The following is an 11,239-nucleotide window of genomic DNA, read 5'->3' as shown; positions in this document are numbered from 1 at the left end:
TCCGCAATCTCGATGCAGTACACAATTACACAATTTGCAATTTCTTAACACTAAAACTCTAGGAGCACGACAATGGTAAGAAATTAGGTATATATTAGACACTTTATTCGCAGAGATTTTTCTTACATTTATATATTGATGATTAAATTTAAATAAAAATACAGTCAAATATGTTTAGATTTTGAACAAATTGATGCACCCAGTGATTGTGAATATAAAATTGTGAAATTCTAGCGCACTTGTTTTAATATGTTCTGTCAGATGTTTTAACGATTGCAATGTTCCGTTCAATGTTCCAACATCATGAAATAAACAGAAATAAAAGCAAGAAAATAAATGACAGGAAGGGAAAGAACACGACGAGTTTGTTGACCCAGTTCGGTGACAAACACACCTACTCTGGGGGCTACCAAGCCAAGAAGGAAATTCACTAGTGTAGTCCTTATTCAAAAGCTCTCAGCAAACTCCTCGTTTACACTTTATGACCTAGGACCTACCCATATAGACTTCAACCTAGTAACTCATAGATCTGGGATCCCATCTCACTATCCTAATGGTCATTCACAACCTCTGTGACCTATCAGACCTAAACCAAACACAAAAGATGAAGTTACCTTCAAACACAAACAACTAACACCTTGTTTCACAACTTCGGTGTATTACACAAGAGTATCAAACTCACACAAACAATCATAAACAAGTATCACAAACGATACAAGAAAGGCACACAGTAAAGGTCCTAAACTTGCATCAACATGATACAAGAGTAGAGCACATGTAGACTCAAAACCCTAAAAATCTAAACTTTTTAGTATGACGGCTTGAATGATCAATTAGGTCTTGAAGTCTTGTTTATATACTAAAGCAGCTTGGGCTAAATACTTAGTTGGGCTTCAGAACAAAGCAGATCGGTTCAGCTAATCTGCAAAACAAAAATCAGAAACAAATATGGAAAGTCCTAAAATGTTGGAACATCTTTAGGATCGTTCCAACCATTAACAAGTATTTCCTAAAATATAAATACTACTTTAGAAATATTCCACAACTGATTCTATAAAGATATGCGCATTGCTTGGTCAATAAGATAAGGAAATATTGTTTCCTTAAACAATAAAGGGCGTGCGTACAAATAGGCATGAACCCAGGCACACTGAACCGTGCCAAGATGTTGGAACATTGTATCCAACATCTTACAGAGCTGCCTAACCACATGTTGGAACAATGGTTCCAACTTACACAACAATGATATTTGTTTTAGCAATAATGCAGCCAATACAAATACCCAACAAATTGTACATGCTGCCCTATGATGTATTGATCTATAAGTTATTTGTAACTTAATCTCACTATGATGACTTTCAAAATATTTTTTTGTTTTTTGTACGTTAAGATATTACAATTTGTTTTTTTTCGTCATGAATAATTTGTGGATCAAGTTATATTGTACGATATAATATAACGTTTGATGCTTTGTTGGGTTTGGACAGAAACGATTCATTTTCAAAATTAAGAAAGATTGACATATTATAAGGTGATTCCAAAGATTAACTATATGTTAATTAAGATGACATAATGGAATATCTTATGATATACAAATCTTGTTTGAAAATAATAAGGGCAATAATCTTTCAAATAATCATATTTACATTCATTTACAAAAACTTTATATATATATATATATATATATAACTCTCAAAGATGTTTACATATTTTGATATCAACAAAAGCACTTATAATTAATAAGATATTGTTGGGTCTCGAGGGGAGCCCGAGAGATCACCAACAGTAGGTTCAGAGCAGCCACATAAGCGAGTGGAAACCACACTGTAACCAAAAACCTTTAAGACATTAGGTTTATGGGTCTTCTCACTTAGAAGGTGTTAAACCTCCAATTTTCTAAGCAATGTGAGACTTCTAATTGGAAATTTTTACACAACGATCTCCCACGTCAAGTGTGAGTCCACCACTTCAACATGCCTATCCCTCTAGAAAAAATCATTTCATCCCTAAACTCTTGCACTTGTACCGTCGTTGACACGGTCCACATCATTGGGACAAGGCACTTAGACACCCTTGCTTGGGAATAATTTCGACACTGAGTTTATCAAACCCTTCGTCAAACCTCAACTCTGATACTATTGTTGGGTCATGAGGGGAGCCCGAAGGATCGCCCACATTTGAATTAAAGGAACCTCGAAAGTGAGTTGGACACCATTCTTTAACACAAAACCTCAAGGTATTTTGTTTATTGGTCCTCTTTTGTATATAGTGATCAACCTTCACTTTTCGAATGTTGGACTTCTAATTCATACTTGCTACACAACATATATAAGTAAGTAAGCAATGAAGTATTTTAAATAACAATACTAAAGAAAGAACTAGGAATTCCATATACGTGTAATATGGTAAGTGTTTGATTAGCGTACATTTTTAAGTAATCTTGAATTTGATATTTTGAACGATTTTCTAAGCTTGAGAAGATTTCAAAAAAGTTTGATATGGTGAAGTACTCGAATTGATTTATCTACATAATGCTAATATCTGTGTGCAGTGGTGGAACCAGAAATTTTAAAAAGTATGGGCAAAATTTTAACCGCAAATTCAAATATGACATAATATATAAATAGCCATGCCAGATTATTACCCTTATTTTTAGTATATTAGACTTATATAATGAATTATATACAATATATGTTGCATTTTTTACATATATTCTTACTTGGCTTAGCGGTGTGAAAGTATTTTAACTAGCAGCGTGTTCTGGGTTCAACTCTCAGTGTTGCTGTTAACTCTCAGTGTTGCTGTTTTTAACATTTGATTTAAATTATTAATATCATAATGGTTGTAGGAAATCGAACCTTGACAGTTTGGTAAATAGGGAACGTCTAAGCACTTTTTGTTGTTATGCTTAATGTGTCCCAAATTTTTTTTTGTTAATATATATATATATATATATTCTTTAATATTTTAGCCACACCAACATCGAAGGTCTAGGTCCGCCCCTGGTTGAGCCCGGGCATATGCCCATGCTTGCTGGGGTAAAACCACGTGTGTGTGTGTGTGTGTGTGTCTGTGAGTGAGGCAAAAGATGGTAATAAAATACCACTAACTTATTATGTTTTATTGAACTAAGCATTGGGCTATTTTTTTTTAACAATGCATTGGACTATGTTAATCTCCACAGAAAATTATTTTAAATTATGATACATAAAATTTATAATGTTGGGTAAGGTATTAACTGTCGATTTGGGAGGCACATCAAATTTTTTGATAAAGATGAAAAAGGTATGATTTTTATCTAGAAAATAGTAAACTATTTTATAATATTGTTACTCACTTGATAATAATAGTCAACATTCTTTCTAGCATATGTTCAAACACATTATATTAATAATCAATAACACAAAATATCACAAGTTTATCATCTGAAAAAAAAAAGTTTGTTATCATCAAACTATAATGTAATAGTTCTTTTGCTTTAATATTTCTCTCTGTTTCTGATGATTGAATATTTTCATGAATAAAATAAACTTGCAAATGGATGAGTAACAATACTAATAAAATATTAAGTCATCGAGAATATGAATCATCTCGTTTCTATACCAAATAATTTATTCATTTATAATCGATGTGACAACAACCTGTATTTAAGAACGGAGAGAGTAATTGTTTTCTTCTTCCCCAAGCTTCATATCTCTTTTATATTTATAGAATACACTTTTTTCTATTTTTAATTTGATATTTGAATTGTTTGTTAATTCATAAATTATTTTATTTCATTCAAAAATTCATCTGTGGTTATTTGTTAAATTTTTTAGATTAATGTTACTTTGAAATAATCATAACTTTTTATGGTAGTAAATTTTAAAAGGATTTGAAAATGTATTTAAATGGATGTTAGTGTAAAAGTAATTTACATCGTTCCAGAAAAAAAATGTGAGCAACTATAAACAATCAAAATAAGTAGTATAATAAAATCGTTAACACGATAATTGTCGATGTCTCCTTCAATATTATTAAAAAATCTACTACCATAAGATTAATATTATTTTAAAGAAAGAAATCTGAAGTTTTTAAAAAATGTCCATACTTGAATTTCACATTAAAAGAATTTTTTTTATGATCTAACAAACCTATGAAAATCAATTTTAATCTAGGAAAATGTGTTTTCAAGAAAGATCAAACAAATTTGTAAATTGTTGAAAAAGTAAACTAATACAATGACTAATTGCTTACTCAGCAAAAACTGTTTTCCAATTAGAAGTGATCGGGACAACAAAAAAAAAATCATAGCATTTTCATAGTGGGAAAAACTCCATTAAAATCTTTTTCTTTTTTACAGAAACTCCATTAAAACCTTTAATGTTTACCTTTTCAAGCGTGTTTATGACATACCCGATTCGCCTCATGGGTTAATTTAGAGTTTATCTCTTGGGTTAGAATTAGTATAAAAAGGACCCCTTACTCCCCTAATTAGATGAACAATTTCAAAGTTAGAACAAATTACTTTTGAAATTGTTTGATTTTCCGCTATTGTGTGTGTTTTTGCATTCAGGTATAATTTTAAAGCCTAGTCTTTTTTACTTTTTATTTATTTATATTAATTGTTTTTTAATTTTGAATGTGAACTATTGTAATTTACTTTGTTTTTGTTCTTTTTTTTATTGATCGTGTAAGTGATATGTTGGTTTAAGTGGATCAAGTTAGGTTTTTTTGTTCTTTATGTTTGAATTGAGTTTTTATTTTTTATCATTTTTTAGGGATGATTTTACTATTTGAAGTAATATTTCTATTCACATATCATTTTGAATGATATTTTTCGGGGTGTTGTAGATGATTGCGGGATTACTTTGGTTGGGATGTTAGTAATTCTTAATGATGCAATTAAACATTAAATTTTTGCTTAAAAAAATTCACAAATGGTATGGATTTGTTTAATTATTTATTTAAATTTGAGGATAATATTGATACAATTTCTTTCCATGGGATTGGTGAATGGTGCATTCAAAACCTGTTGGTTTTGAATTTTGATTAAGCCAAGTACGATAATTATTTATTTTTAAGAAAGAAAACTTTATTATCTTTTATATTGTTAAATTCATTTACCATGAGTAAAGATGCCTCTGAGAAGAGCATGTACAGTTTCTCGAGTGTTGGATAGGCATTATTTTTTCTGTCATTATTGTCAATTTAGCGTAATTTCTTTACTGCGTTTAATTTTTTGTTTGTTTTAATCATGTTTTAGCAATGGTTTTTATTCTTTAACTTCAACATTTAGTAAATATCTGTTTGGTTGATGTGTCTAATCCTTTCACGGATGTTATATGGTGAAAATGATGATGGTCTTCTTGAGAGTAGTTTTTCTTGAGAAACTTTAGCTACTCAACTTTTTTTTATCAGTGAGTGGGAAATTTGTTATGCTTTATCAGTTTTAAGAAAACCATATCAGTTATTAAGTATTTATTTTGAAAGCTTTTTGGGGACCATATGAATATATGTAGAAATAGTTTTTTTTGTTGTTGTTGGAAACTAGGTGCCAACAAAGCCCACTTTAATATACTTTACGATTATGAGTTTACATGGATTGCCTTATGTAGAACTGTTGAGCATGAATGTCCACATTTGACATGTTATTGAATTTTCATTACATGCAATAATATCATATTAAGTCAACCTTTAAACTCTCCTTTAATGTTATATTCTAGTAGGATTTGTTTGTACTGTTGGAATAATACCTTTGCAATTGTTAAAATTTACTTGTTTTGCCCTGAAGGGAATGTTCTTATTGACTAACTCTTTATCTTTATTATTGTATGAACAATATATTATTATAGTGAGCACATGATCATTTCTACTATTTCAATATTCTTACATGTTTTAAACATCTAGGGATTGCCAACTATTCTTGTTGCTCAAAGTCTAGTAGTAAAAATGGAGGAGAGACCATCAAAGGCATTGGGTGGAGTTGCACTCAGTCAAAAGCGAAAGAGGGATACTCAATGTGTAGCCAAACTGACTGGAGTTTCAGCACCAACAAGTGTGGTTGTTAAACAAGTAAGGTCGGTTGGAGATGTATGCAAACAAGTAAGGTTGGTTGGAGTTTTTGCTGGTTCTACTGAAGAACCCAATAATAGAAGGGAGCGGGAGTACGAAGAAAGTCATGATACGAAAGATCCACAAGAGATAAAATTACATCTATCTATCGAAATAAATGAGGCAGATGAATCCAAGTTGAGGAACTATGGTCGAGAGTCTGATGTTGCACCTAAGAATGTAAAAGTTGACGATCATGCTATCACAACCAAAATTGGTGATGGAAATATTGCTATAGCTGTTAAGCAAGATCCAGACACATATTTAGATTATTATACTGAATCTTTATATGGAAAATTGGATGTGGATTCTGCACAGAAGATGTTTCTTACAGGAATGAGTCCGTTGGGCATTAGGGAGTCTGATATAGTTGAGATTTATCGTAGCTCAGGAAGATTAATGCAAACACGGCTGCGATTATTTCAAAAGCAAGCCGATATCACAAAAGGAGTTCGAGGGGAAGCTAATATTCGTTATGCATGGCTTGCTTGTTCTAAAGCGGAATTGTCAACAATGATGGAATATGGACTTGGTCACTATGAACTATCTCCGTCTAAATGCATATATGGCTTTGGTGTTCATCTTGCAGCTGTTACCCACCCTTATGTCTGGTTAGTTATCATATGATCAACATTGAACTTCATACATTATCATCATCATCATCATCATCATCATCATCATCATCATCATCATCATCATTATTATTATTATTATTATTGTATGACATGTTATTATAGATTATTCTATTGGATTTCTCAAAGGATTTAGTTTTCCATCTTCATAGTTCACATTATTATGATGTTGACGGAAATGGAATTGAGCATATGGTCCTATGCCGTGTCATAATGGGAAACATGGAGCTTCTTCGTCCTAGAAGTGATCAACTTCGTCCAAGTGGCTGTGAATATGATAATGGGGTGAATGACATTCAATTTCCAAAGTGCTATGTGGTTTGGAACATGAATATGAACACACATATCTATCCAGAATTCATTGTTAGCTTCAAGTCCTCTTTGATTTTTGAAGGTGATACAATAATTCTTTAGAAATGTTTTTCCTTATGTGTCAGTGTTAGATATATCATATATGTTTTTGTATAAAAATATGCTTTACATTATAGCATTACATGATTATCACCAAAGAATGAAGAAGTTAATCATCAAAGAACTAATTAATATGTAACAATTTTCAACTTATTAACCACTCTACTCTGGGATGACAAAACAATCATTTGTATATGTTGCTAAGTTAGGATTCATATTTCTTTCAACAAAAAAAAAATAATCTTGATCACGACACATGATATTTTTTGTTTTTTAACAGGAAATGTTTGTTCAAATGAGAGTAAGAAAAAAGGCTATCGGCATTCTATAGTGGACACTGTAAGCTTTTTGATGAGTTTAGCTTCTTATGTTTTCGCAGTATTCTATGTAAAATGTTTTCCTAGCTTTTTCATGAATTTTGCTTCTTATGTTTTCTTATTTTAAGACGTTCATGTGCAATATTTTAAGGCATTTATCTTCTGGTTTTTAATCCTAAAATGCTTTGTTTTATTACCTTTATCGAAACAATTTTGGTTTGTGGGATGCCACAGGTCAAAGCTACTAGTGTGCTTGCTAACATCAGAAGAACACCAAGTTCCCCTAGGATGCCTTTTTCGCTGCTTCTATCTTCCATGAGAAACATGGTTCCTACCCATATTATGTTTCTTATCGACTCCCAATATGTATTATTGATGGTATGTAAATGATATCCAATTTATGCCTATGTCTTAAATAGTAAAATATCACTAAAGTATCACATCGTGCATGTGCAGTCAAGGAAGATTTCATGTGCTGATTTTGTGTCGAAGTTGAGGTCGGCTGTTGGAAACGATGTACTGAAATCTGCAATATATAATGTTGTATCCAAGGTACTGAAAGTTTTTAGAAGTTTATTTGGTTTACTATATGTTTCGATCTTGTCTCGTTAAATTTGATTATGCCTCCTAATGTTTAGTTGGCTTCTTACAGAGACCACCAGGTGGTGGATGAAATGTCTTAAACGTTAAGCAAGAGTAAGGCTTTCAAATGAGGGGGCGGAGATCTATCACTTGGAGTTAACTATTGTCAATAGGGAGTTCTGATATTGTTATCTTCTAGGAGATTTTTTTAATTTCATTCTATCATCTAATTTCCAGTTTCAATATGGAATCGAGCATATGTTTAATTTTGGAACTTATAAATGTTTATTTTGAAATGTCTGGTGATCATATATGTACTCAAACGTGTTTTTTTAAGATTTTGGTGCCCTAAGACAAATCTAAAATTTGGGCGCTAACTAATAAGCAATTTAAAAAAATTGAATTCGTAAAGTGTAAATGTCATTTACTTGAAGATAATACTTTTTTATTATGTTAAATAATCTAATAAAAACAGCAGGCTTCATACAAAAAAACAAACCTAAGAGAATATCTAACTCCTCATACAAAACAATTCCTATAAAAATTTCTAGATCCAAAAGTCATTAACAGTTGTTTTTACATCAATATGTTATATCATATCTTTCTCAATACATAAAATGGCTAGAGCATATAACTTTTCTTGTGACATTGACGATCTCAAGTAGTTTTTGAAATTTTTTAACTTCGAAAAATAATTATTTTTGCAGATGCAGCAATCACTTACATAGTTATGCGAATTCAATATGCAATTGAAACATTTGAATAATTGAAACATTTGAATAAAATTCACAACTTTAAAAAACTCAAGAAATTAACATTGTCTTTAGAAAAATAAGAATATGAAAAAATGTCTAGAAAGATTGTCAATAGAAAATGTGATATTCAATTCCCCCAATATGCCCTTTTTTAATTAAAATGCGTCTCATTTTAGCATCAAGAATACGCCAATTTCAATTGATCCCTACATCAACATTTGAGACGTCAAGAACATTATCATGGTTATTTATGGAATTGTCATCATTCAATTTTTATTAAATTGTTCTAGATTATCTTCTTGGAAAATCCATCACTATTTGAAGGCTATTATGCTCCTTTGCAAATTAATATATCAATTGCGCCCTTTTCTGATTTTATTAATTCTAACACTTGTTTCATTTTTTTCCCTTCATTTTTTCATTATAAGACAAATTTGTCAGAATTAAAATATTTTATTCATTATTAGTCCTTGCACTTTCAACACTTTTTGATATTGGTCACTACACTTTGGCATTAGTCTCTAAACCTTTTTTCCTTTTGCTTTTTTAATTTTTGAATGATATTATTATGTTCTATTATTATTCAGTTCATTATTTTTATTTAGAATAATTTGAAGAAAAAAAATATTTTTTAAAGAAGGATTAAGTTTTAATTGTATTACATCGTCTTCTTCCTCTAACTGTGATGTACCTGCCGACTGAGCTATGTTCACGGGGATTATTGAACAAATTACTAAAATTCATGAAATAAGCTAATTAAAATTGTATGTTATATTCTAAAATCATAAAATTAATATCAAAATATTAAATTTAATTATCATTGAAAAGTATAATTTTTTCCATATAGATTTACTTTTCAAGGGAAGATAATGTATATTTTAACATAAGATGGAAAAGGGGGATAATTTATGGTTCTCTTAGTGGAGAAAAGTATAATTTATTCTGAAAATGATTTCACGACGTATTTTCTTTTTCCCTTTTGGTACTATTGTGTTTGCCTACTTGCCATACGACTGACCACTATCATATTGCATAAATAATAGTGATTTGAACTTTAATGGTGATTCACCATTATTGAAGAATCCATATTGGTGAAAGCTAGAGAAAGATGTGATACAATTAAAACTTAACGGTTCTTTAAAAAAGATTTTTTATTTTATTTTTTATAATTTTTTTAGGGGAATTTTTCAAAATTATTCTCAATAAAAATAATGAACAAAACAATAATAAACATAATAATTTCTTCAAAAAAATAATAAACATAATAATATCATTGGAATATATTAAAATTTTAAAAAATAAATAAAGGGTTCATGGACCAATACCAAAGTACATGGACCAATATAAAAAAGTGCTGAAGTGCAGGGACTAATACAAAAACTTTGAAATATTTTAATTCTGAAAATTTTGTCTTTTAGTGTGCCACGTGGTGTGTAATGATTGGTCCATGTGGCGCACCGTTATTATTTTTTTAACATGGACTTAACAGAAGGACCAATTACAATTTTTTTACAAAGTGCTGGGACAAATGACAAAGAAAAAAAAGTGTTCAAAGCCTTCCTGGCAAGGTGTTCAGGCGGCAGGTTATGTTGTGCAGCAGAAATAACTGTACAAGTAAGTGTGTGAAGAGAAAAAAAGTTTTCACTTGAGGAGTGGGCATGATGAATTGATGGACGCGCATTTGAGGAAGAGATTGTTGTATAACAAATGTGAGTTGGAATCCCAAATTGTTTCAAAAATGGAGATTGAACGGTTTATAAGTGAGGAAACTCATGAACCAAATGCATTAAAGTGTGGTGTCCAACTCACTTGTATGGTTGCTCTCAAACCAATGTATAGATGATCTACAAGACTCCCCCGTTGTGATCCAACAAAAAATATTAGAGAGCTTAAAAACGAAATTTTGAATATTAATACTGCAACTTATTTAACATTTTTATTCTGATACTCATCCAAACAAGGTTTCAAGCCGAGTTTTGAAAGGTTAAGATGCAAGCATCAAACCAATAAACCACTTGAGAAACTGCCATAAAGAAAGTTAGACACTACTAGTACAAACAAAATAAAATTAGTCTAACTCAAAGAGTTTGATCTAGTTGTTAAAAGATCGGCCTTAGACTCAGATGTTTCGAGTTAGAACTCTGTCATTGCTTTTGAGTGGAATAACTGTAAATCAATTTGGTAGTTTTTTGGGTCAGGAGATTTACACTACCTTGAAACATTCCCAAAATATTTTATGTCACAACTTTTGTGTGGAATCGAACTCAAGCTCTCCTGAGCAATTCGTCTTTGGTGGAATTTATTAACGACTTGAGTTGAATTGGTTAGTTACTTTAGATTTTTATTTTTAAGTCAATTCATGTTATACTTTACATTTTTTAATGGATTTTTATACAACTTTTGGTCCTTATTATTTTAGTCCATTCATGTGTATACTTTATATTTTTTA

The 11,239-nt window shown here is 30.6% G+C and overlaps 1 protein-coding gene across 1 annotated transcript; it reads left to right on the top strand.

The window, feature by feature from the left end:
* Positions 1–5,931: 5,931 nt before the first annotated feature.
* Positions 5,932–8,126, top strand: LOC146904185 (inactive poly [ADP-ribose] polymerase RCD1-like). The gene is made up of 6 exons (XM_085728243.1): positions 5,932–6,704; positions 6,878–7,119; positions 7,417–7,475; positions 7,688–7,831; positions 7,910–8,005; positions 8,106–8,126. The coding sequence occupies exons 1-6, from the start codon at positions 5,932–5,934 to the stop codon at positions 8,124–8,126; spliced, it is 1,335 nt and encodes a 444-aa protein (XP_085584369.1).
* Positions 8,127–11,239: the final 3,113 nt, after the last annotated feature.

The sequence above is a fragment of the Medicago sativa genome, chromosome 7 (genome assembly GCF_051527215.1).
Source record: "Medicago sativa cultivar Bolivia chromosome 7, Bolivia_mono, whole genome shotgun sequence".
Lineage (NCBI taxonomy): Eukaryota > Viridiplantae > Streptophyta > Magnoliopsida > Fabales > Fabaceae > Medicago > Medicago sativa.
This window is presented reverse-complemented; position numbering and strand designations above follow the sequence as displayed.

What these genes read in the sequence shown, in the direction of transcription:
- LOC146904185 (XM_085728243.1), top strand. Translation starts at nt 5,932, where the DNA reads ATGGAGGAGAGACCATCAAAGGCATTGGGTGGAGTTGCACTCAGTCAA. An exon ending in GGCATTCTATAGTGGACACT is followed by an intron (nt 7,476 to 7,687) that starts GTAAGCTTTTTG and finishes GGGATGCCACAG; the next exon opens with GTCAAAGCTACTAGTGTGCT. An exon ending in CCCAATATGTATTATTGATG is followed by an intron (nt 7,832 to 7,909) that starts GTATGTAAATGA and finishes GTGCATGTGCAG; the next exon opens with TCAAGGAAGATTTCATGTGC.